Source organism: Caenorhabditis briggsae, assembly GCF_000004555.2.
Source record: "Caenorhabditis briggsae complete genome, chrX, whole genome shotgun sequence".
NCBI lineage: Eukaryota > Metazoa > Nematoda > Chromadorea > Rhabditida > Rhabditidae > Caenorhabditis > Caenorhabditis briggsae.
The window spans coordinates 7,201,614-7,227,543 of NC_013491.2; the positions used below are offsets into that span (position 1 = coordinate 7,201,614).

A 25,930-nucleotide genomic window follows, 5' to 3' on the forward strand; every position below is an offset into this window, starting at 1 on the left:
TGAAATTAGAAAACTGTGTTGTGATTTCTCAATTTCGAACTGATTTTCTATAAAACCGCCCAATTTTTCTGTTCCAAACTTATCCGAAATTCAAATTTCCTGTATATCCTAACTGATGAGCGGAAATTTGGGCAGAATTGAAAATTAGAAAACTGTGTTGTGATTTCTCAATTTCGAACTGATTTTCTATAAAACAGCCCAATTTTTCTGTTCCAAACTTATCCGAAATCCAAATTTCCTGTATATCGTAGCTGATGAGCGGAAATTTGGGCAGAATTGAAAATTAGAAAACTGTGTTGTGATTTCTCAATTTCGAACTGATTTTCTATAAAACAGCCCAATTTTTCTGTTCCAAACTTATCCGAAATTCAAATTTCCTGTATATCGTAGCTGATGAGCGGAAATTTGGGCAGAATTGAAAATTAGAAAACTGTGTTGTGATTTCTCAATTTCGAACTGATTTTCTATAAAACAGCCCAATTTTTCTGTTCCAAACTTATCCGAAATCCAAATTTCCTGTATATCGTAGCTGATGAGCGGAAATTTGGGCAGAATTGAAAATTAGAAAACTGTGTTGTGATTTCTCAATTTCGAACTGATTTTCTATAAAACAGCCCAATTTTTCTGTTCCAAACTTATCCGAAATTCAAATTTCCTGTATATCGTAGCTGATGAGCGGAAATTTGGGCAGAATTGAAAATTAGAAAACTGTGTTGTGATTTCTCAATTTCGAACTGATTTTCTATAAAACCGCCCAATTTTTCTGTTCCAAACTTATCCGAAATTCAAATTTCCTGTATATCCTAGCTGATGAGCGGAAATTTGGGCAGAATTGAAAATTAGAAAACTGTGTTGTGATTTCTCAATTTCGAACTGATTTTCTATAAAACAGCCCAATTTTTCTGTTCCAAACTTATCCGAAATTCAAATTTCCTGTATATCGTAGCTGATGAGCGGAAATTTGGGCAGAATTGAAAATTAGACAACAGTGTTGTGATTTCTCAATTTCGAAATGATTTTCTATAAAACAGCCCAATTTTTTTGTTCCAAACTTATCCGAAATTCAAATTTCCTGTATATCCTAGCTGATGAGCGGAAATTTGGGCAGAATTGAAAATTAGAAAACTGTGTTGTGATTTATCAATTTCGAACTGATTTTCTATAAAACAGCCCAATTTTTATGTTCCAAACTTATCCGAAATTCAAATTTCCTGTATATCGTAGCTGATGAGCGGAAATTTGGGCAGAATTGAAAATTAGAAAACTGTGTTGTGATTTCTCAATTTCGAACTGATTTTCTATAAAACAGCCCAATTTTTCTGTTCCAAACTTATCCGAAATCCAAATTTCCTGTATATCGTAGCTGATGAGCGGAAATTTGGGCAGAATTGAAAATTAGAAAACTGTGTTGTGATTTCTCAATTTCGAACTGATTTTCTATAAAACAGCCCAAATTTCCTGTATATCGTAGCTGATGAGCGGAAATTTGGGCAGAATTGAAAATTAGAAAACTGTGTTGTGATTTCTCAATTTCGAACTGATTTTCTATAAAACCGCCCAATTTTTCTGTTCCAAACTTATCCGAAATTCAAATTTCCTGTATATCGTAGCTGATGAGCGGAAATTTGGGCAGAATTGAAAATTAGAAAACTGTGTTGTGATTTCTCAATTTCGAACTGATTTTCTATAAAACATCCCAATTTTTCTGTTCCAAACTTATCCGAAATTCAAATTTCCTGTATATCGTAGCTGATGAGCGGAAATTTGGGCAGAATTGAAAATTAGAAAACTGTGTTGTGATTTCTCAATTTCGAACTGATTTTCTATAAAACAGCCCAATTTTTCTGTTCCAAACTTATCCGAAATTCAAATTTCCTGTATATCGTAGCTGATGAGCGGAAATTTGGGCAGAATTAAAAATTAGAAAACTGTGTTGTGATTTCTCAATTTCGAACTGATTTTCTATAAAACATCCCAAATTTCCTGTATATCGTAGCTGATGAGCGGAAATTTGGGCAGAATTGAAAATTAGAAAACTGTGTTGTGATTTCTCAATTTCGAACTGATTTTCTATAAAACAGCCCAAATTTCCTGTATATCGTAGCTGATGAGCGGAAATTTGGGCAGAATTGAAAATTAGAAAACTGTGTTGTGATTTCTCAATTTCGAACTGATTTTCTATAAAACAGCCCAATTTTTCTGTTCCAAACTTATCCGAAATCCAAATTTCCTGTATATCGTAGCTGATGAGCGGAATTTGGGCAGAATTGAAAATTAGAAAACTGTGTTGTGATTTCTCCATTTCGAACTGATTTTCTATAAAACAGCCCAATTTTTCTGTTCCAAACTTATCCGAAATTCAAATTTCCTGTATATCGTAGCTGATGAGCGGAAATTTGGGCAGAATTGAAAATTAGAAAACTGTGTTGTGATTTCTCAATTTCGAACTGATTTTCTATAAAACCGCCCAATTTTTCTGTTCCAAACTTATCCGAAATTCAAATTTCCTGTATATCCTAGCTGATGAGCGGAAATTTGGGCAGAATTGAAAATTAGAAAACTGTGTTGTGATTTCTCAATTTCGAACTGATTTTCTATAAAACAGCCCAATTTTTCTGTTCCAAACTTATCCGAAATTCAAATTTCCTGTATATCGTAGCTGATGAGCGGAAATTTGGGCAGAATTGAAAATTAGAAAACTGTGTTGTGATTTCTCCATTTCGAACTGATTTTCTATAAAACAGCCCAATTTTTCTGTTCCAAACTTATCCGAAATTCAAATTTCCTGTATATCGTAGCTGATGAGCGGAAATTTGGGCAGAATTGAAAATTAGAAAACTGTGTTGTGATTTCTCAATTTCGAACTGATTTTCTATAAAACAGCCCAAATTTCCTGTATATCGTAGCTGATGAGCGGAAATTTGGGCAGAATTGAAAATTAGAAAACTGTGTTGTGATTTCTCAATTTCGAACTGATTTTCTATAAAACAGCCCAATTTTTCTGTTCCAAACTTATCCGAAATTCAAATTTCCTGTATATCCTAGCTGATGAGCGGAAATTTGGGCAGAATTGAGAATTAGAAAACTGTGTTGTGATTTCTCAATTTCGAACTGATTTTCTATAAAACCGCCCAATTTTTCTGTTCCAAACTTATCCGAAATTCAAATTTCCTGTATATCCTAACTGATGAGCGGAAATTTGGGCAGAATTGAAAATTAGAAAACTGTGTTGTGATTTCTCAATTTCGAACTGATTTTCTATAAAACAGCCCAATTTTTCTGTTCCAAACTTATCCGAAATCCAAATTTCCTGTATATCGTAGCTGATGAGCGGAAATTTGGGCAGAATTGAAAATTAGAAAACTGTGTTGTGATTTCTCAATTTCGAACTGATTTTCTATAAAACAGCCCAATTTTTCTGTTCCAAACTTATCCGAAATTCAAATTTCCTGTATATCCTAGCTGATGAGCGGAAATTTGGGCAGAATTGAAAATTAGAAAACTGTGTTGTGATTTCTCAATTTCGAACTGATTTTCTATAAAACAGCCCAATTTTTCTGTTCCAAACTTATCCGAAATTCAAATTTCCTGTATATCCTAGCTGATGAGCGGAAATTTGGGCAGAATTGAAAATTAGAAAACTGTGTTGTGATTTCTCAATTTCGAACTGATTTTCTATAAAACAGCCCAATTTTTCTGTTCCAAACTTATCCGAAATTCAAATTTCCTGTATATCGTAGCTGATGAGCGGAAATTTGGGCAGAATTAGAAATTAGACAACAGTGTTGTGATTTCTCAATTTCGAACTATATAAATTCTTGTGTTGAAGAAACGGGAAAATGTTTAAACTTCAGTACCAAGCTCGGATCCTGTCAGCCAGTCGAACAATACTCGGGCAAAACACTGGATCTCAGTGTGGTCCCCACGGAAAAAAAACGACAGAGGACTGTGTTTCTAAGTAATTGATTCGTCATCTCATTAATGAAGTTGTTGAGGACGCAATCAACTGAACAAGTTTTGTGTTCCATCAAAATATTTCGATCAGCAATGACGCTTCTATCGACTTGTTCCTAACTGTGGACCATTTTCACGCATTCCATGCTATTTATATATATATTAATTCAGTTCACTCTTTGACCAACGATTTGAGCTCTGTGTAGATTAAAAATCAGCTTGCAAAACGTTTGAGATCAATACATTTTTTCGAACAGACAATCTCATTCATTCAGATTTTTAAAACAAAAGTTTAACATTTTGTACAACCTTGCCCGCAATATTTTGAACAGCCAGGCTGCATAACCGCTTGATATGTTAGCTTTGTGTGAAAACGAAAATTCCGTGATACCCGTAATATAAGTGCCCTCTAACTTTCAACTTTGATCCAATTTATCTCATTTTCTGTCAAAGATATAATAAAGTTGTCAGCTAATTACTGGTTTATCATAATATCACTAAGATTTCATCAGTTGATAACTTTTTCATATCGTTGACAAGAATTGAGATAAATTGACTCGAATTTGAAAGCTAAAGGATCCTTCTATTGGTTTTACGGAATTCATCTTTGAATTTTTAATCAGATTTCTGAAATTTATTTTGACCAAAACATTGAAATGCTTCTTTCAAAATGTATTCCAGCAAAATTGCTTTAAAAACAGACTGCGGATTTTCAATCAGACCATGGTTTTGAATTTGTTAGAGGGAATAGCGCAAAGTTCAAATAAATGCGAACAAATAGTAACTGAACTAGGGGTTGCCATGCACGAGGTACAACATCGGGAAATACAATGAAAATAAGCTTCTCAATCTTTAGCAGGTGGGGAATCAGAGATATGGTGACGCGGAGAAAAACAATCACTTGAAAAAAAGGCCGGTTAAGGATTAGATTAAGAGGGCTGGTGTGGGTTGGAGCTTTGTGGTAAAAAGAGACACATGTAAATTTGTTGCAGCCTCGAAACAAATTCCGAGAATAAAATATCTATCAGGGTTTCCCGGAGTCAGGTATACTGAGCTTAGTACGGGAATCATTCTTGTTCCAGAATTAAAAATGAGGATTTCAAAGGATCAATAAGCAATCGGTTTTCGAATATCGTGATTAAAAGCTTTATGTATAGCTATAAAATCTTTTGAGAATCCTTCGAAAATAAGGTTGATGATAAACGAAATAAGAAAATTGAGAAAAAGGTGAGAAGTGGAATGAACATCTATTTGGATTTTGACTGGAGTGATATAACCAAGAAGTTTTGAAAATTGGAATCTTGTTCTCCAGGTTAAATTGTCATTTGTTCCCAATTTTCCATTTGGCCTTGCCGTTTTCGACTGAAAGAGTGCCAACAATGACTCTTTATAGTTTAACGGGGATTTAATAAATAGACGGGGGTTTTGAGAATAAACGGGCGTTTAAATAGTGAACGGGGTTTTCAGAAGGTGGCAGGGTCTCGGTTAGGGAAGGGACCAAAATGTTCCAAAGTGCCACAGTTTCTTGTTTTTTGTTTATTTTAGTTGATTTATTCTTTTCTGAAATCATTTTTCCTTTTTTTTTCTTTTTTAATTTCTAAATTTTTTGGCACTGTTCTAGAATCATGGAACGGAAAAAAATCACATAAAAGTTGTATAAAAGCGGCCTTCAGATACTTGGTAAAGTACATAAAACTTCGGTACATCTGGAAATGGAATTCCAGGCTACATCCAGCAGAGTTATTGAACTCGCTGCCATTTTTCAGATGTCCCAGATAAAGGAAACATGGCGTTTCAGCCTGAGCCGACAATTGACAAAAATATACCTCAAAAATAATATCTAACTTTTCGTAAAATGAGAAATCTAAAGAAAGTATTTTCATATCAAGATTTCCACTCTGTTTGGCCCAAGACTATTTTTTATTTCGGAATAAGTTTTTAGTCCGAGAAAGGGGCTGACAACATTTGGATTCAGGACACTGTCGTTGATTATAACCTTAGGCTGACACGCCATGTTTCCTTTATCAGTGACATCCGAAAAATAGCGGCTCTGCTAGTTATAACCTGGAATCCAAAATGCAGACGTACCCAAGTCCTACGTACTATATCAACTAGTGTATCTTAAGGACTCAAAATACCACTTTTCTGATTCACTTTTGGATACTGAGCCAAATAAAAGTTAGTTCAACTTTAGATTTAGTGATGGTACTTGTAAAAAGATTTCACCAAAATTAGCCCAATGACTACAAACATCACTCGAATCGAATGGGGAATTTCTAGAATCTTCAAATTTGGTTCAACGCAAATGGAGAATTCGGACTGAGTCGACAGGCACTGAAAATAAAATCTGGAAAAAAAGAAAACAAAATGTTTTGATAATGTCCTCCCTTCTACAAAGCAAAAAAAAAGATTTTTTGATTTCTCATGTTTTCTATTCATCCTTTCTCATTTCTCAAAAACTTTTTCTTTTCTTTTTTCAGTTTTTCGAATTACCCTTATTTTTCACATTTTTAAAAATATTTTTGCTTTTTTCGCCCACTTTTCCTATGTACTCATTATCCATTATTTTGGGTTTCTAGTTTTTTAGTGCTTTACCGCTTTATTCTTTTTTTTTCATTTTCCTTTTTATAAATTTCTCTTCTTTTCTATTTTTTCCTCCTATTTTTGCTATATTATCTGTTTATATATTTTTTCTCTACTTTTATATATCTTCTATTTTTTCATTTCTCCGGGTTTTTCACTCATTCTAATACAAATTTTCATTTTCATTATACTCCTTTTTTCATCTTTTTCATTGAAATTTTTTTCAATTTTAATACCACGATGATTCAAAATTTTATGTGCATGATGGGGAATGAGCGCAATTCCACAAGCGAAATTTGTGTTGTAGAGTTATTTTGGATGTCCTGGCCGTATGAAAAGGTATTGCTTTTCGAAGAAAAATTATTGCTTCTCAGAGAGTGTGGCAACTCGAGAAACGCAGAGAGATTTTGCCTTTCTGCATTTTATGAATGTGAGAGAGCACAGCAGATGGCGGAGACGCAGAGTTAAAAGCACATGTGAAATGTGAAACCGAGTCCCTCCGAGGCACACATACCCCCTCACACACATATTTTTTCCTCATTTTTCTTCTAAGACGACTTTTTGAATAGACGTCTAAAACTTTCTCCGGGAACTCTCTGAAAATCCTATAAATGAATGGAGTTCGGAGATTTTTCCCTTATTTTTCTAAATATTCTTTTTTTCTTCTTCTTTTTATACCCAGAAACTTCCAAAAACCGTCTGAATGAATGGGTTTTTGGAAATTTCCTTCTTCTTATGATTTTTCCTGAAAAGGTTAGTTTTTTTAAAAATGTTTCTACAAGTAAGAAATAAGAAAAATAATGATTCTGAACAATTTTGGATTTTTTTTGATAATAAAATTCGAATTTCGGTATTTTCCTTTGTAACTCGATTTTTTTCCATGACCAATAAAATTTAATTGACATAGATTAAAATCGGTCACCTCCTAGTCTTTAATTTTCGTATGAATTTTTAGTGACATTTTCCGGAAAATGAATACTAAACAATTTGATTTTCAATCATTGAGACTCTAAAGCTGTTTAAGTGTTGTTTTTCTTCAAAAAAAAATCAGTCTTCTATTAATCTTTTCAGTCCGGAACTTTGTCAAGTTTGCCGAGATTATCAAAAATTTGAATGATTCGAAATTGCCCGATTCGACAAAACAACCATTTTGGAAAATTCGAATATTGTGGATGTCGCTATTCAAGATCTGGATTGCTATCGAAATGTCAAGCTTCAAAATGATTCGTCAAACTCTACCAACTAAGCTGACCACAATGTTTGAAAAGCTCAAACGAACAATCAGAACAAAAGAGTGGAGTCTATAACTTGCTGATCCGGAAACTCTGCAGAATCTCTCAATTTGTTTTCAATATGTGATGATATAGAAATGGAATCTCAGGAAATCGTCAAAACTGAGCAATGGAAAAAAGCGGCGAAATTCAAATATGATTTGTATTTTTCGAATCTGAACGTAGAAGACATTTGCCGAAAAAGGTTAGTGAATCTTCAATTTAAATGTTCATGATTTTATATATTTCAGACTTTTATCAGTTCTTCAAAATTCGAGAGGTGGGAGTTCAAATGCAAGAATTTCAATGAACAAAAGGAATTATTCAATATTTTGGGATTTAAACACTTTTCTTTCTTAAGATTTCAATAAATATTTATTCTAAAACCAAACACCTTGTTCCGAAATTCCAAAATTCTGAAATCCCAAAACTCTGGAATTCAGAATTCTAGATATTCGCATTTTTTCAGATGTCTTCTTTTTACAGCAGTCTCCCTTTTTTGAAGAAAAGTATGAATGTTTTAAAATTTTGAACGGGATTTCTGGAAGGTTTCAATTTTTGAGACAGTGCGAAATTTGAAAAATATGAACACTGTGATAGAAAGTCCTAAATTTAACTCCGAGCCGACTTATCTAGGCTCCTGTCAGAGATGCAAAAAACGTTAACTATTACATTGTTTATCATAAAAGCAAATTTTTTATTAAGTAACACATTTCTGGTATCTCGCATATGAAGGTAAATCAATCTTTGAGCAATATGTTTTATAATTGAAAATTGAAAGAATGCATTTTGGAAAAATCAAAAGTATATGCCAATAAAAAATCCCTCTGGGCGAACTCTTACATTAAAAATAACAATTTACCTCAAAATATGAAAATTACCATTCAATTTTTTCGATTTCGCGAAAACCTGAACGGGAACTGAATAATTAGAAAGTTAAGAAAATGGATGTTTTGCGAAAGCTAATAATTCGAAAAGCACTGAAATTCGAAAAAAATTGTGAATGAATGCTGCTTTCTTTTCAAGAATCTCATCATCCCGAAGAATCATAAACTTTAAAAATTGGAAAATTTTCGTTTCTCCTTTTTCTGAATTTCCAATTTCGACCGACTTATTCTTATTTTCCCCTTCCTTTTCTAAACACTATAAAAAATATAACGCAGTTTTAGAATCATTTCTTTTTTTTCCAAAAAATAACACGCTAGAAGGTAGAAAAAAATTGAGACAGGGAAAAAATACTGTACTAAGAAAAAGACAAGAGAACAGTATAGAAGAAATAAACATGATCAGCTTGTTCACATTTGGAAGAGTTTGTTATTACGAACAATCTGAACAAACCATTTTGGTGAGAATACGAGCAGTTCACAATTATTAGGTTGATAAAAAAGCTTATATCTTTTTTGGCAAAACTTTTGATCAAATTTTCCTTAAAGGAGGCAAGACAGCAAAAATTTCGGGGACCGCTCGAAAAAATTGGGAGCCGATTCGACAAAAGTGGGAGCCGGCAGAAAAAAGTGGGAGCGAATACAATAAAATCCGGAGCTGCACAGCCTGCCAAAACGCGATCGCGCCAAAAAGCCACCTTAAAATGGTGCGGCGGAGCGCGCCTGTATTTTCCGTGTTAAATTTCAGAGATTTTTTCAGATGACGATATCTCAGCTCAAACCGAATGAAAAACGATAGTTGAACCTAAGAATTGTAGAGAAGAATATTCTTCATCAAATTTTAATAGTTTTCGTTGTTAAAAATTTTCCGGCTTTGCGGTATTGTGCCTTTTCTGAAAAAAGTCCAGTTTTTCATACTTTTCAGCTAAAATTTCATAGATTCCTAGTTTGTTTTGTATGATTGACATTATGCGCATGTTTTTGAACTGAAAATAGGCTTTTGAAGAGCTAAACTTCATCTACTACGCCAAATCAATTCAAAAATAGTAATTAATGATCGAAAAATACTCTTGTGAGACGGTAAAACTTCCTGAAATTCCGGGAAATCGACGAAAACTGATTAGGCTCTTCAACAACACTTTCAGACGTTCCACTCGCTAAATATGGCATAAAAACTTGAAATATTCATCTGAATTTAAATTGTCTTTTCAGAATGTATGTTTTTTTATTTTGTTGTTTTATCATTGGACTTTTTTCAGAAACTTTTTTCAGAGAAACCTGGACTTTTCCAGAAAAGGCACAATACCGCAAAGCCGGAAAATTTTTAACTACGAAAACTATCAAAATCTGATGGAGAAAATTCTTCTCTACAATTCGTAGGTTGTCCCATCGTTTTTTATTCAGTTTGAGCTGAGATATCGTCATCTGAAAAATATCAGAAATTTAACAGTGAAAATACAGGCGCGCTCCGCCGCACCATTTTAAGGCGGCTTTTTGGCGCGATCGCGTTTCGGCAGGCTGTGAGCTGATGTAAACATTAGCCAATGAAAAAAATCTGTAAGGTAGTTGAGCCTAAGCCTAAGGCAGCTAAGCCTAAGCCTAAGGTAGCTAAGCCTAAGCATAAGCTAGCTAAGCCTAAGCCTAAGGTACTAAGCCTAAGCCTAAGGTAGCTAAGCCTAAGCCTAAGGTAGCTAAGCCTAAGCCTAAGGCAGCTAAGCCTAAGCCTAAGGTAGCTAAGCCTAAGCATAAGCTAGCTAAGCCTAAGCCTAAGGTAGCTAAGCCTAAGCCTAAGGTAGCTAAGCCTAAGCCTAAGGTAGCCAAGCCTAAGCCTAAGGTAGCTAAGAATAGTCTTCTAAAACATTGGGAGCCGGTACAAAAAATTGGGAGACGCTAGAAAAAATTGGAAGCCGACACAAAAAAATTGGGAGCCGCTAGAAAAAATTGGGAGCCGAGTCGAAAAATTCGGGAGCCGATAGAAAAAATGTGGGAGCCAATACAATAAAATCAGGAAATCATGTAAACATTGGGAGCCAATGAAAAAAATCGGTAAGGTAGCTAAGCCTAAGCCTAAGGTAGCTAAGCTTAAGCCTAAGGTAGCTAAGCTTAAGCCTAAGGTAGCCAAGCCTAAGCCTAAGGTAGCCTAGCATAAGTCTAATGCAGCTAAGCCTAAGCCTAAGGTAGCTAAGCCTAAGCCTGAGGTATCTAAGCCTAAGCCTAAGGTAGCTAAGCATAAGCCTAAGGTAGCTAAGCCTAAGCCTAAGGTAGCTAAGCCTAAGCTTAAGATAGCTAAGCCTAAGCCTAAGGTAGCCAAGCCTAAGCCTAAGGTAGCTAAGAGTAGTCTTCTAAAACATTGGGAGCCGGTACAAAAAACGGGAGCCGATATGAAAAATTGGAAGCCGACACAAAAAAATTGGGAGCCGCTAGAAAAAATTGGGAGCCGAGTCGAAAAATTCGGGAGCCGATAGAAAAAATGTGGGAGCCAATACAATAAAATCAGGAAATCCTGTAAACATTGGGAGCCAATGAAAAAAATCGGTAAGGTAGCTAAGCCTAACTAGGGAAGGTTGTAACTGGGGTATGGGACTTTGATATGAGGCCTATATCATTCGAAAGCTGAGAATGAGATATTTTCAAATATATATTCAGATTTTGCTGCGGACATTCCAGATCCGAGAAAATCGAATTCGAAATTTGGCTGAAATTTGAATATTTTGAGGGCCAGATCTCCCCCCTTTCCTATATGCATTGTGGAACTAGTTGAAAGCAGCGACTGGTGGTGTAGCGGTGAAGAGGGAGGACGGTAACTGACTAGGGTTGGGTTCGATTCCTCTCTCCTTTGTTTGTTTTTGTTTTTGTTTTCGGCCTTTGCGGAAATCTTCAAAATGTTCCGAACACGTTTTTCAAAAAAAATTTCATTTTGATACTGAAAAATTGTACTTTCTTAAATGTTTTAAGTAATATCTAGTTTTTGACTATTTCGTTAATCAACACTAAACACTTTCACACAGCTTTTGTTTGTCAAAGTTCATAAGGATGGTTCGTTTTAAGAGCCACACATCAATCAGACATGATTTGTGTCTATGATTTCTCAAATTTTGAGTGTTACTGGGCGATCATCGTAGTACTACGGTTTGTTGAAAATCAGAAAAAGAATCAAAATGTCTTGATCCCGAGAAGAAAATAGGTTATCAAATTTTGTAAAAAACCTAACTTGCTTGTTCTTTTTCGTTTAATACCTTTTCAGCCGAAAAAAAAATTTTCAAAAATTTTCAAAAAAAAAGTCAAGGGGGTACCCCATGGAACTTTTTTTCAAAATTTTTTTTTTCTGAAAAAAAAACGCTTAAACTTGGTCACATTGTACAGAAACTTCTAAATTTGCGATCACAATCAAAAAAAACATCCAAAATCTTTTGTAAACCATTAACTTTCTATTCTCAAAAGTCAAAAAGTGGTTTGAAAAAATGACTCAAAAATATTTTTCAAAAGCATGTAACCACAATTTCAAACAGTTTCAGAAAACACAGTATGATCCTGTAAGTTTTTCATGTTTTTTCAAAAAAAAAAATTTTTTTGGAAAAAAGTCACCATGGGGTCCCCCCTTTGCTTTTTCAAAAATGAGATTTCAAACTCGATTTTCTCGAATATGGTAAGTCCGCAGCAAAATCGAATTACATTTTTGAAAATGTCTCATTTTCAGCTTTCGAATGATATAGGTCTCATAACGAAGTCCCATACCCCATAAACAACCTTCCCTAGTAAGCCTAAGGTAGCTACCGTAAAACCTCTAATAGAACGACACCCGGAACGTCCACTTTGAGCCTATATATCTCACTTCTTTTGAAAGGTATCAAAAAGTGGTTAACTAGTAAAATGTTTATCAGGATATCAGCAACATTTTACTAGTCAGCCACTTTTTGATATCTTTTGCAGAAAATGAGATATATAGGCTCAAAGTGGACGATCCGGGTGTCGTTGTTCAACTAATGAGGAAAAAGAGCTGGTACGCTTTACAAAGACCTTTGAAGTGAAAAAGACTCATATCAAAAAAATCGATAAAAACGGGCTGAGAGAAGAAGAAGAAGAGAAAGACAGGGGGAGTGCGACTATTTCATTGCACCGGAATGGCGAGTGGTCCGGAGATCGCGCGCGGAGATAAGATCAGTTGTGCGTCGTAGAATAGACAGCAAACCCAGTGCAAACACCGAGACGCCATGTTGCGGACAATCGAGTATGAGTCTCTAAGATAGAGCGCGCGAGAGAGGGAGGGAGGGAGACACGTTAGATTTTATATCAACTTTAGTTTTTGAAGTCTTAATTTTCATATCATACATTTTCAAAGTTGTTCCAACGTTATGAATGTCTGGAAAAAAATGTCATCTTCATTTTGAATATTCAAAATTATCGTGGAGAATTGCATGTAGAAAAACAATTGACAAGGGCGTTCGATGAAACAAAACTTGTGAGCTGTGATAAGATAATGGGATTTGCATAGAACAGAACTGAAATTCCCACAAAATCGACCATCTCCAATTTTGATGTAATTTTCACCAGATGTAGTTTTTTTGATGGGTAGTATTCTGGCGTAGTTTCAAAATTCAACCTCATCGTCTTCGTGCTTTTCTGGAGCTCGTATGTTTCCACTAAAAATGGACTTGGAATCAATTTTTGCAGCTTTTTTTTGAGCTACTGGAAATGTACGAATACGATGAGATTGAATCTTACAGTAACTACCTATTGGAGATAATCGATTTTGAGCGAATTTTATGTTACCATATACTCTCCCACATGGTAAAACCTTTTTTTTCATTTTTCGTCACTTTTAGGACTAAAGCTTGCCTTATGCTAAAGATATTCAAACTCAAATAATTATTTTCTGATGTTTTTTTTTCGCTGATTTTGAGTCTGGCATTATCTTGTTTATATTAATGTTAAAATTTTTCACGACGACAGATTTTCAGTTATTTTTTTTTCAAATTGGATGAAAAATCTAAATTTTCAGCCGAAAGGAAACGAGTTGAAATCTATGTCTCAACACAAAAAATGATAAAAATAGCAAGGGTAATCCATTCCAAGTTAGACCAATCATTATCTTCATTTTCATTTTTTACCGAAATTGGTTTCGAAAATAACCTGTTTGAGAATACTTGTAACGGGTCGGACCGTGCCGGGCTTTTTTTCAATTTTCAAGGCCCGGGCTCGGCGGGACCGTCATTTCACTTGTATGGAAAATTGCAAAAAACTCATAAGGGGGTTTCTTATGTGATTTCTTTAATAAAAAAATTTTTTTTTGAGTTTTTTGAACTTTTTTGATCAAACAGACAAACAATCCAAGAAAACAAAAAAATTGGTTCAAAAAAATTAGATTAAGAGCTCAAAATTTGGGTCACAAATACAGTATTTTAGACACCGGGCCCGGGCTTTGGCGGGCCGGCCCTGAATTTTACAAGTATGCTTTTGAGGGCGTTCTTATTTTTATGACATTATGATATCACCGGCCTGCTGGCTTCTGCGCCTTCGGCGTAACTCAATATTTTTTACTGGTTCTTCGCTCCACCCCTCACTTTTAGCTTTCTCTTTTTTTAAGGGTAGAACATGTACTCCATCCCTTCTCTCCTGGTGTTGCCTTCATGGCACAACTGGGTGCATGCGCAGCCCTTATGCCAGCCCTTGTGGGCGGCGGGTTCAGTTTTGGCGGCGGCCTAATTCTTATTTGAAACCCAAAACCGGACAGCCGGACACTAGTACCAACAGACGCGTCTAGCGCTTTATATATAATGAAAATAGTGTAAATAGATCCAAAGTATCGAATTTCCGGGGTTTGGTTCGGTAATCAATAGTGAGAAATCCCGAAAAAAGTGAAACAAATTCAAAAAAGAAAAATTTTCTCTACTTCAGGGTTACTGTAGGAAATTCTTCTCAATACAAAAAATGATGATAATAGTACTGGGAACTGAAATCTAAAACATTTGAATCGATATCATTATTTCGAACAAAATTAATTTTTCAGAGTTACGGTATTATTTCGCGCCCAGAAGGGGACGTGGCCTATGGGTACTATAGTCAAAAGACTTAGAAAACCCCCTATAACCACCACATACAATATCAGACTTCTACGATCATTTTGATTTTTTCCCATTGCCATCGCCCGATCTCAATTCTCCCAGATAATGTGTCTTAATTCGGTCAAAATCAATATGTTACGTTGCATCGTCGAGGTAGAACAAAAATGGACAGGAGAGTTTTGCTAGAATTTTTGAGAGACACATTTGGGCATTCGAACTTTGAGAGCGAAAATTACAGCGAAATGCGAGAAGAGAAAACTTGGAGCAAAAGATCATCAGAGTTGAGGAGAAGAACTTGGATTTAAAGAGAATTAGGATAGAAATGGGCGCTTGACAAGCTTCCAATAACTAGCTCAGAATGAAGTCTAAAGATTGCGAGAGTGGGAACGATAAATCAGAACTTGAGAGGAGATACGATCAGCTGAAGGGCATGAAATAAAGAAGCTTATGCGATAATGAAAGCGAAGCATTTGGAGGAAAGAACTCTGGAAACTTCTGAGGATGCAAACAGCTTAGAAAGTGAAACTTGAAGTTTGGAAGAGTAAGAAACGAAACCTCCGAACTTGTGAGAGGACACAATCAGTTGACAATCAGCTCTCCAACACGGAGTTAGTTAAAAATTAACAAATCTACGATCTAATAGTCACTGAACACAGCTCACCAACAAAAACAATCTGGCACTTTAAACCACTTTGAGAACCAGATATTGAGCCCTCAAAACACCACTGCGAAAAAGAAAGAAACATCTAATTCTTATCAAAAAATTATTTTCGATACACAAAATTTCGATTTTAAACTTGCTCAAATACCTCGGTTACTATACGAGATATCAAAAAGTAGTTAACTGAAAAAATTTTGCTCATATTATCACCAACGTTTTTACAGTTGACAGATTTTTGATGTCTCTCACAGCAACCGAGATAATTGAGCTTCATTTTGAAAAGTCGAACATTTTCGCTGTTTCCGAAAATACCCATTTTTGCGAAATGTTTTGATATTTTAATTATTTTCAAATACTCTACCTTTAAGCTCAATTAACCCTTGAGCTCTGCTTTTAAGCTCAATGATATAAATACGTTGTTCACTGATAAAATGATTGTCATATTATCAGTAATTTTTCATCTATCTTCTAAAGGAATCGAGAAAATAGAGCTCAGAGCAAAACTAAATTTAAGGTAAAGACAGTGTTTTCAGAACATCTTTGAGAATCCTCTGAAACTTTGGTCATTGGTACTTTCAAACATGCTTATTTCAGTGCTGTTTTAATTTTTGGCCCTTGCCCCTCACAAAAAAGTTTTTAGCCTTTAACGTGATTTCAGTACTAATTTCTCACTTTTTGAGTAAATGTTTGAAGGGGCTAAAAAGAGTTTTTCGGAAATTTTTTGCCATGGGGTAATAAGCCTCTTGGCAATTTTTTCAAATTTTTGAAGAATTTTAAAATTTGCCAAAATTCATTCTAAACGTAAAGAAACTATAAAAGAAGAATTTTGACCAGATTCGATAGCTCATATTCCTCTGAAAACATAGATAATTGATTTATGTCGAAACTTCAACGGATCGTAGTTATTTTAAAATTACCTATCAGCACAGCAATCACTTAAAAATAAAGATTTACATATGTCCTTACTGTTTTATTACTGTGTAGTGGTGAAGACAGATGGACAGTACTGACTTGAGTTAGGTTTGATCCCTCACTCCCCGATTTTTTGTTTATTTTCTGTTTTTTCTGGAAATCTCAAAATATATTAAAATTTTTTTGAAAAAAATTTTATTCTGATTTTTATTTATTTTAACGGAAAAAAAAAATATTTTTGGCCTCTAGGCTTTGACAACAAAACCGTTCGCTTCGAACATTTGATGTTATGGTAAATATTGAACCAACCTGGAAGAAAATAATAACTAAACACTATGTTTTAGAGAAGTTTGGTTTATTTCGAGATTTTCAATTTGATACATATATTTGAATGATATTGGTAATACTGATTTTTCGAAGAAAAAAAGGGAGGTGGTCATTTGAAGTGAGAGATATTTGCAAAGAATGAAATAACCCGGCACAAAGGAAATATCGCTTTGGGAAGAATCGGAGTTCAAAACATAGAAGATCGTGGGACATTTTACGAGTTCAAAAGTAACTGAAAATTTGTGAGTGAGGAATTCCGATGATTCAATTTTTACATAAGAGGGTAAGAATTTGTCAGGCTCTTGGTGGATTTTTGCTATTGTAAACTCAAATTACAATAGGAAGCTAGAACGGAAAAGCTTGATTCAACTCAAATGAGAAGCATTCGAACAGAAGAACACAGGGGAAAAGTACGTGAGGATAGATTGGTGACTGAATGATGTGAGAGAGTGGAAAACGAGTAATCATAACTTCGGAGGATACAAGATCAATTGGAAAGCCGGGAACGAAATAGCCTATGTGACAATAAGTGAAAAGCATTTAGAAGAAAGGTCTCTGCTAACTTCTGAGTATACAACTAGCTCAGAAAGTGAAGTTTGAAGTTTGGAAGAGTGAGAAACGATGAATCGGAATTTGGGAGGAGACACAATTAGTTGAAGGGTGTGGAATTAAGGAGCTTATGTGACAGCGAGTAACAAAGAATCTGATGGGAAAGTTTTTCAAGAGCTCTCGGGAAAAACATATGAAGATCAATACACGGAGGTAAATTGGAATCGTGGAAGTGGAGAAAAATGGAACATTGAGAATTTTGGAGCAATAGATACTGGAAAAAAAGAGAAAGTGTGTGGAGCAGCTCAATGATTTCCAGCCAGTACTCTTCTTCGGAATCTGTCATAAATTTCGATGAGAGACTGCATGGAGTGGTTGTAGAAGCACACAGAATCCTTCAGCCTGAAAAATAATATTTATCAATGCGCACTGTTTCAGTGTAAAATAACTCACTTTTTGGTTGAGACATCTGACTTCTATGACGCCTTCAAAAGTTTCCAAAACGAATGCATTGGCTTGAATTTTTCGAGTACATTCTCGAATTGGCGGCGTTCCCCTTGAGGCGCAGATTGGCACCAGAAGATCTTTCTCAAATTTCTCCCAGTTTGAGTCGTCCACGCCTACCGAATCCAGCCAATTTCGAAGCTGGGAACGTGGCTTCATCACCAAATTGCACTCTTTTGCAAATTCAAACTTGAGCTGACATCTAGCGAGACATCTTGCACCGAGAGCCAATGTGAGCTCATCGAACTGGCCGTCCTCCGTCGGAATGTTCTTCTCCAGCATGTCCAAAACCATCGATTCAAGTGGAACGTCAGGGCTGTAGCTTTGCATAGCCGTGTGGTCGTTGTAGAGCGCCATGGCTAGCAACTGATCCACACTTTTTTCCGCGATGTTCCAACTGACGTTGACACATGGTCCGATCGCTTGCACCCAATGGTAGGATCCGACTCCAACAAAAACGAGATCATCCTTTTTTTGAATAATCTTTTGGTAGGAGATTCCGTGATCTTTCAAGTCCTTCTTGCATGGCCACCAGTTGTCATAATATTGGTAAAGTTGCTTCTTGGCAAGCAACGCTTCCATCTTCGCCGCAAACGCCAACGGAACCATGTACCAAATACATTCTCCTGGTCCAATATTCCAATTAATCGAAGCCACACAGAGGTTCTCTTGATGAGCTGGAGTTCTGGCGCCAGCTTCTTTGATGTAGACCTGGACGGCATTGATTCCGGAAACGGTTCCGAGGATGTGGGCCATCAACTGTTGCCTTGGCTGGAGGAAGTGCCACATCTTCCGAATCTCCTGAAAATAGAAAGCTTCAATTATTGTAGTAGATCAGTCAAGAATTTTTGGAATTGATTTGAAGTCTTTTGATGATTGTTTCAGATACAGTATCAGTCAATAAGACATACAACAGCGTATTCCTCAATCGATTTCTGGTCATTCGACCATTTTCAGGAACCTGGAGCTCAGCTGTCAATTTTGCGATCTATTCGAAAACTTCGGCAGGTGCAAAAATCCACCTAATATTGAAAAATGGAATCGAAAAATTGAAAAAAAGTGAATTGGAAAATTTGCATTAGCAGATTTTTTTCAGATTTTCTGGTTTGCAGCTATTTGCCAATCTTATCTCTGAGATCCACATGTTTTTTACGTTACGGTACTAAAAAGGAAAATAAAAGGTAGCTTTCAAAAATCGGCCAATAGCTAAGAAACAAGGAATTTTTCAAAAATTTTGAGAAAGCAAATTTTTCAATCTAGGTTTGTTTCACACCCTCTTACATCTCAAGAAAGATTGGAAACTAGACAGCCGAGCTTCAGACTTTTGAAAATGAACAAAAAAATATATGGAGCATTACTGTAGATTAACCCTTGTTTTACTCACCGCCATCTGCTCTGGACAACTCTCATCGTCTAGCTCCAAATTTGTGATGAACAATGAAGTCACGAAATTTGAAGTTGCTTCCTCTCCAATCTCCTTTCCCTTCTTCTGGTGTTTTTCCCAAAACTTGTTTTGACTATCGATGAGTTGCTTTCTCCACTCTCCCCAAAACACATTTTTCTCCATTCCTCCTTTCAAATATTTCTCCATCACTGAAAATTGAAACGTAAGAAAAAATATTTTAAAAATTTCAGACTTACGCTTTTCTCCTTTTTCAGCACGTTCTTCTTGATACTCAAGAGCATCTTCCAACACCAAGTCATCCTTTTGTTCTTTCACTCGCCAGGTGTTTCTCATTCTCTCCACAGTTTTCTTTGCGTCCGTTGAGTCCACGTCTTTCCACTTCTTCATTTTCATGAAAGACACTGGGTTGAAATTAGAAGTTACTTGCTGTGGAAGCTGGGTCTTCACTGGAACTGCTCTCTTTCCCAAAACTTTCTTGAGATTCTGTCCCGTGAATAACTCCGTTTTCAAACCACATCCTTCTCCGAAATGGGAAACGACAGTAGCCATCGTCTTATTCATTTTTGCACGAGCTTCTTCAATTTGATCCGCTGTCTTCACTTTCCTGCCATCTATGACGTTAATTGGCAGAACTACTCCCGCGTCTCCTCCATATTTCTCGTCCATTCCTTTTCCCATGAAAAACTTCTGATTGGCCGGAGAGGTGGATGGTTGAAAACTTTCGATGTCAAACGCCGCCCCGAGATTGAAATTCATCACCATGTCGACGATTTCTGTTCCAGTTTGGTTAGCCAATTCAAATTTTAACATCGTGGTCAGCAAAAGTGGAACAACTTTCTTTCTCAAATTCCACTGCTCTCCGGCTTTCTTGTTGTCTCTTTTCTTTCCATTCTTCAACAATTCCTTCTTAATCTCGTCACAGCTTACAGTTGGCGTCAATTTATCTTTGACGGTTTCGGTGAGCTTGTCGAAGACTTTATTCATGGCTTCGTGGTGTTGATCTTCAGAGAACACCTCATCTCTTTGGGAACACTCAGTATCCTGCAAATACAGAATTGAAAATTGGCAATTTTTTGAGAGTTGGGGAACAACTTTTCAAGTTACGAGTCTCATCGATAAGTGAACCAAAAGTAACTTATAGTTTCAGTCAACAAGATCTACAAGATTATGTTCTATACGATTTTCGGCAATTTTGACTATTTTCAGGAGTCTGGAGTTCGGATATCAAGTGTCCGTCCAAATCGGTAAGTTTGGAGGGTGTAGAAGATACTAGATAAAAACTTTGCTGTTCACACTAAATTTTGATAATTTCCAGTCTTTCAACTATTTGCCGATTTTTGAAAGGCTCCAGTTTTTTTGAATTTCAATAAAAAATGGATTGAAAAATGAGGGTGTCCTTCAGCAATCGATGAATGGCTAAAAAACTAAGATTAACTAGCCTCAGATTCTTGCAAACGGTCAAAATAGCCGAGAATCGACTGAAAAATTTGTTTTTGCATATCTTATTGACAATTACTGATTCGAAATTCAAAACTCTTAAAATGTCTTACCAAGAACTGGCGTGCGTCCTCCGTTAGATCCCTCAGAAGAGTTCGCTTTTCCAGGGGCAGGCTGTTGATGTCTGACGGATCTTCGAACAGGTTGAGGGACATTGCCAGGTAATAGTCAACTTCGTTGGCATCTGAATCCTCCATTCTCTTGGGAATCTTTCTGTTTGAAGTTCTGTTAGAAGCAACTTTTTTCAAATTGATTCTCGTTGGCTTGACAGAATACGGTTTCGAGCTTTTGTTTCGTGGCTTCTGTTGACTAGATCCTGATGTTGATGGATGATTGTTAGTTTCTGTATTAGCCAGCCAGTCTGAAAATCCGATATCGACATCTGGTCCCTCATTTTCACATCTATCCAGTCCTTCCACTTGAATCCTGCCTCCCATTCCATCATCAAATCTATCCATATCATCCATTTCCACTTCCTGCTCATCCATTACACCGTTGAAGGCTGATGGAGCAGTTCTGTAAGTACACCAAGTTTTGAAGCGAATTTTTGGAGGACTTTGGGTTAACCGAAATACTTTTCAAAAGTATTACCTCTTCTCTCTTTCTCTTCTTTCCATTTCACATAGTACCGATTTCCATACTTTCCAGAGTTCATCCAAGTTTTTCCTGACGACGTTTGTAAAGTTGGCGAAGATAGGTGTGTGGCGTGCCTTGTTTCCGGCCAAGACATTAATGGATTCCCTCAACTGCTTTATAACAACCTTGACCATCTCTTGGACTGCCATTGCATCCAAATCCTTCGAGTCCAAAATCAGCTGGGCCATTCTGAAGCAGAGTCTGGTTGAAAGCCGGACTGCTTTGATGAAGTGGGATTCGATGGAAGCATGTTTCAGATTTGCTTTGAAACTGTCCAATGTGAGATTGATAAGCTTCTCCTTGCTCCGGATCTCACGGAGCATATTAATCCAATCGCCTGGTCCCATATCGTCGTCGCTCTGGAAAAAAACTTCATAAATTGGTTTATATCAATCATGTCAACCTTATTCAACAGGCAATGACAACATGGAGTTTTGAGGGGTTTTGCAAAATATGACAATTAAATTGTTAGGAATCTTCTGTTGTCGAGTGCACCTAACAATGCATAAACTCAACAACTCAAAGGTATTCTGAGGACCTCTAGGCCCATCCCACTGTGCTTTATCCTCAGAAACCTTTCTTTTTATCTCAAAAAACCCTTATTTTCCTTTGTTTTCGCCACCTCTTTAAAAACTCATATTCAAACTGCGCGCGCATTTGTCCCTCGTGAGCTCGCCCCACCGCACTCTGGGGTCTCGCCACGAAGGGAATGCCGCCACACACAACCCTTTTTTCTTGGCCTAAAATCAGTCAGTTTTCTGTCAGTGAACCTGTCGCATGTTCGTTTTTTAGTGTGTTCAGTGTTTTCACCCTTTGGAGATTGTGTGTGTGTGAAGGCGTGTTGAATATGGAAAGATTACCATTATTATGGGATGGATGTTAAGTTACCTCTCCCGATAAGGTTTTTCACTCGGAAACACCGGGGTTTCCTTATCAAACCACGAGGTTTTCGTCCTAAAACCACTTAGGAATTTTACCTCAAACCACTATAATTGGGTTTTCCTCCCTGAGGTTTTCTCCCAAAATGTTCCAAAATCAGTGAATCTTCCCGATCGGCTCCGCGACCCACTCCACCACACCACGGACTTTGATCTCCTTTTTTGCCTTCGATTTACCACTTTATCTCCGGCAATAAACGGGTCACTTATTTAACACTTTTTTTATTGTTCCACACCGCTTATCTGCCCGCATTCGTCCACTTCATCGCTTACAGACACCTCTAGAATCCTTGCCATTCTACCCCTTTTGAACCGCTTCTAACCTCTAAATTACACTGGAAAAGTAGCCTATTCTTCGGAGCATCGACGGGTATCCAACACGCCCACTTATGTAACTAAAATTAAAACGACCGTAAAAGATCTTTTAGAAACCTACCCTGCATTTTGAGTTAAATTATCTGGGTTATTTCGAAAGTTATTTAAGACACATTCTCTGAGAGAATTGAGATCGGGTCAACAGGCGATGGCAATGGAAAAATTCAAAATGGTCCTAGGAGTCTGATATTGTATGTGGTGGGTATCATTACTAATAACATTCACCAAATTCCGTATGTCCGGATGGATGTAGCGTGTCGGTTCACTCATTCAAAGTTAACCGATTGAGCTGAAACCTAGACAGGCGAATCGGAAATTTTTATTAGTTTTTTCCCGACCCTTTCTATTTTCGAAATTTTGATTCTGAAGTCTTCCGGAGGCGTTTCTTTGTTTCACCACAGTAAAGCGCGATGGGCAGAGATGGCAAGGGCGAGAGAGGAGGGCGAAAGGAGGAAGAAAATCCCACATACGTACGCCATTTCTATCAGTCTCGCTGTGGTGGTCCATGGTGTAGCGGTTAACGCCATACATTTTTGCCCACCCCACGCGGGTTCGAGTCCGACCGGTGGCAATTCTTTTTTTGTTTTTGAACAGAGTATAGAAATGACTAAGAATTTGTTTAAATGATTCTGAACACTATATCATGTTTTGGAAATTCGATAATTTTCGAAGTTCCTGCTTTCACAATTCTAGGATTTCGATTTACCGATGTTTGGAATTCCGACGATTTAGAACTTCTGACTTTGGAACTTCACAACGGGATTTCAGGAATTTGGAAACTCTAAGTTTCAAAGTTCGAAGTTAATATCGGAATATGGGAATTTCGGTGTTTTTTTTCAATTCCCAAGTTTTTGAGTTTCAAAATCTTCGATATTTCAAATTTCTGAAATTTCGATCTTCCAAATCTCGGAGTTTAAAATTCCTCAATTCAACTTCTGGAATCCTGGATTTCTAAAGCTTCTAGTTATCGGTATTTCGAATTTCTGACATTCCTAACTCAAAATTTCCCGACTTTATGCTTTCCTGAATATTAGGAAAACAAATGAATTCAAAATCCGGAAATCAAAAAAGCTCGAAAATTGGAAATTGGAAATCCAGAAAATCAGAATTTTGGAATTTTAAAAATTTGTAAATTCGAAAATTAAGAAGTTCAAAATATCGGTTGAAACTCTTATGTTCCCATATTCAGAAATTAACTTTATAATTTGAAAATTTTAGAGTTTTCTAATTTTTCAGATTTCAAGCATTGGACTCAATTCCTCTATTTCTGGGTTTTCGAAAATTTAACAATCGGAGTTTCTAAATTCCAAAAGTTCAGACACTCAGAATTCCGGCAATAAGAAAATTAGAAACCTCGAAAATATAAGTATTCGGAAATTTCAGAAGCTCAAAAATTCAGAAGTTTTAAGTTTGAAACGCTCTTTAGAATTTCAAAATAAAAGATTACGCTTCCGACTTTTCAATTTATATTCTCCGAACTTCCAAATGTCATACTTTTGGGATTTCCAAATTTCCTCATTTGAACATTCACAGTATATCAGAATCAAATATCTGCATGCCTTAATTTACGAAATTTCAAAATCTGATTTTCTAAATCAGGAGTTTTTGGTACTCTGAATTTCTGAATTTCCGAATTAAATATTGAAAGAAATAGCTCCTGGAAACGGCTATTTTTTCTTTAGAGGATAACGGGTACTGTGAGCGGAGCCCAGGAGGTTCAGCCCCGGAGGGGCGCAAACCGACTGGTAATATGTCAATTGATGAAAGGTTTTTTATAGTCGCCAAAATCAGTTGAAAAATTTGTGATTTCTTTTATAAAAATTGTGATACGGTATACTAACTAACAAAAAAAATAATAATACAATTTCAAATTAAGAAAACATACCTCAGAATCCGAACTGCCACTAAATTCATCTTCATCCACTTGTCTGCCATCATCTTCATCTTCGTATTTGGAAGTCCTTCCATTTTGAAGGAAATTGCTGAAATTTGGTTTATATTATTTTAGATATTTTTTCAAGAAGCTTGCAAGTTGAGCTTATAATATCGTGAACACACACTAGTAGTACCCCTAAACTGTCAAAATAGAGCTCATCTATCAGAATTTATATGGAAAGTGTCAAGAATGTCTCTACTAACAAAAAACTTCTGATATTATGAAAAAAGTTATCAGTGGACACTTTTTATATAGCATTCATAGAAACCGAGAAAAACTAGGTCGAAGTAGGCCCTTCTATAACAGGTTTTATGGTATGTTTTGTTATCACAAGAATAAAAAATATCCAGAAGTAGCAGTTGTCAAAATCATGACTATCTTTTGGAGGAAAATTCATATTCAAAAATCAAAAAAAAAAGAAGTTGATGACGTACCTCAAAATGTCCTCATTTTCTGGCATTTCGAATGTAAAACCTTCATCTTTTCTATATTCTTCTCGTTGAGCTGATTCGGACGATCTGGCCAGTTTTTGAGGAACTGGAGCAACCCCTTGACTAGACGAGCTGGACTCGTCTGACACACTGGGGCGAAACCATTTCTGAAAAAAGATTATGTAATATGAAAAAATATTTCTTCAATAGTTTGAAGTTTCGATTTCTAGTATTACTTTTGTCAGTTTCTAAATTGTTTAATTCTTTCCGGGAACGACTGGATTGCAAACGGTGCAAAAGATCAACGATTTTCCGATGCTGTTTCCTTAAAAATATTCAAAAACTCAAAAACAAACTTTGTTTTTAAACTATTAGGCGATATATTTTTGGAAAAACTGGAATAAGTAATAAAAATACGCAATCGCAGCAACAGAACTACCACAGCGAAATGCACAAAAACTCCTTTTTTCCATTTTCCCTTGATTTTTGAATATAAAGTTCACCTCTTTTCCATCAATGGTTCTTCTTCCTTTCTCAAAAGTGCCATCACTTTTTGCATCCTTCTCTCCAGTTCCTCGAACGGTTTTTTCAGATTGATGTTCTCGATTCTATCACGGCCGTAGTAGTCGTTGAATGTTTTCCAGAAGTTGTCCAGGTCGCCCTGGTACTCGTAACCCTCTTCGACAGCAGTGGTGATCTCGGCAACGACTTCAAACAACCTTTTCAGAAGTTGAATCTCGCTCATGTTGGATTTGTTCGTTTTTTCGACGAATTTTTTGAACTCCGCCTGCATGGAGCAGCTTTGTTGGACAAGAGCCTGCAGATTCTTTGAAGCGACTGTCTTTGCCTCTTCTTCTGTTAGCTGAAGGGGCTGAAAGAACAAAGAATTTTCATAAAAATGGAGAAAAATAATATACCATCAAATTGCTGCTAGACAAATCTGTGATAGTCATTTCAGCTTGTGAATATACGCGATAAGCTGAAATTTTGAAAAGTTGAATACGA

At 36.2% G+C, this 25,930-nt stretch overlaps 1 protein-coding gene across 1 annotated transcript; it reads right to left on the reverse strand.

Moving 5' to 3' along the window:
• Positions 1–17,545: 17,545 nt before the first annotated feature.
• CBG17151 lies at positions 17,546–25,878 on the reverse strand (the record flags this gene model as incomplete). The annotated part of the gene is made up of 8 exons (XM_045239349.1): positions 17,546–18,508; positions 19,092–20,153; positions 20,663–21,125; positions 21,201–21,604; positions 24,444–24,540; positions 24,929–25,092; positions 25,476–25,796; positions 25,843–25,878. 8 exons carry the CDS (start codon positions 25,876–25,878, stop codon positions 17,546–17,548), a joined length of 3,510 nt encoding a protein of 1,169 aa, XP_045096146.1.
• Between the last annotated feature and the right edge of the window lie 52 nt (positions 25,879–25,930).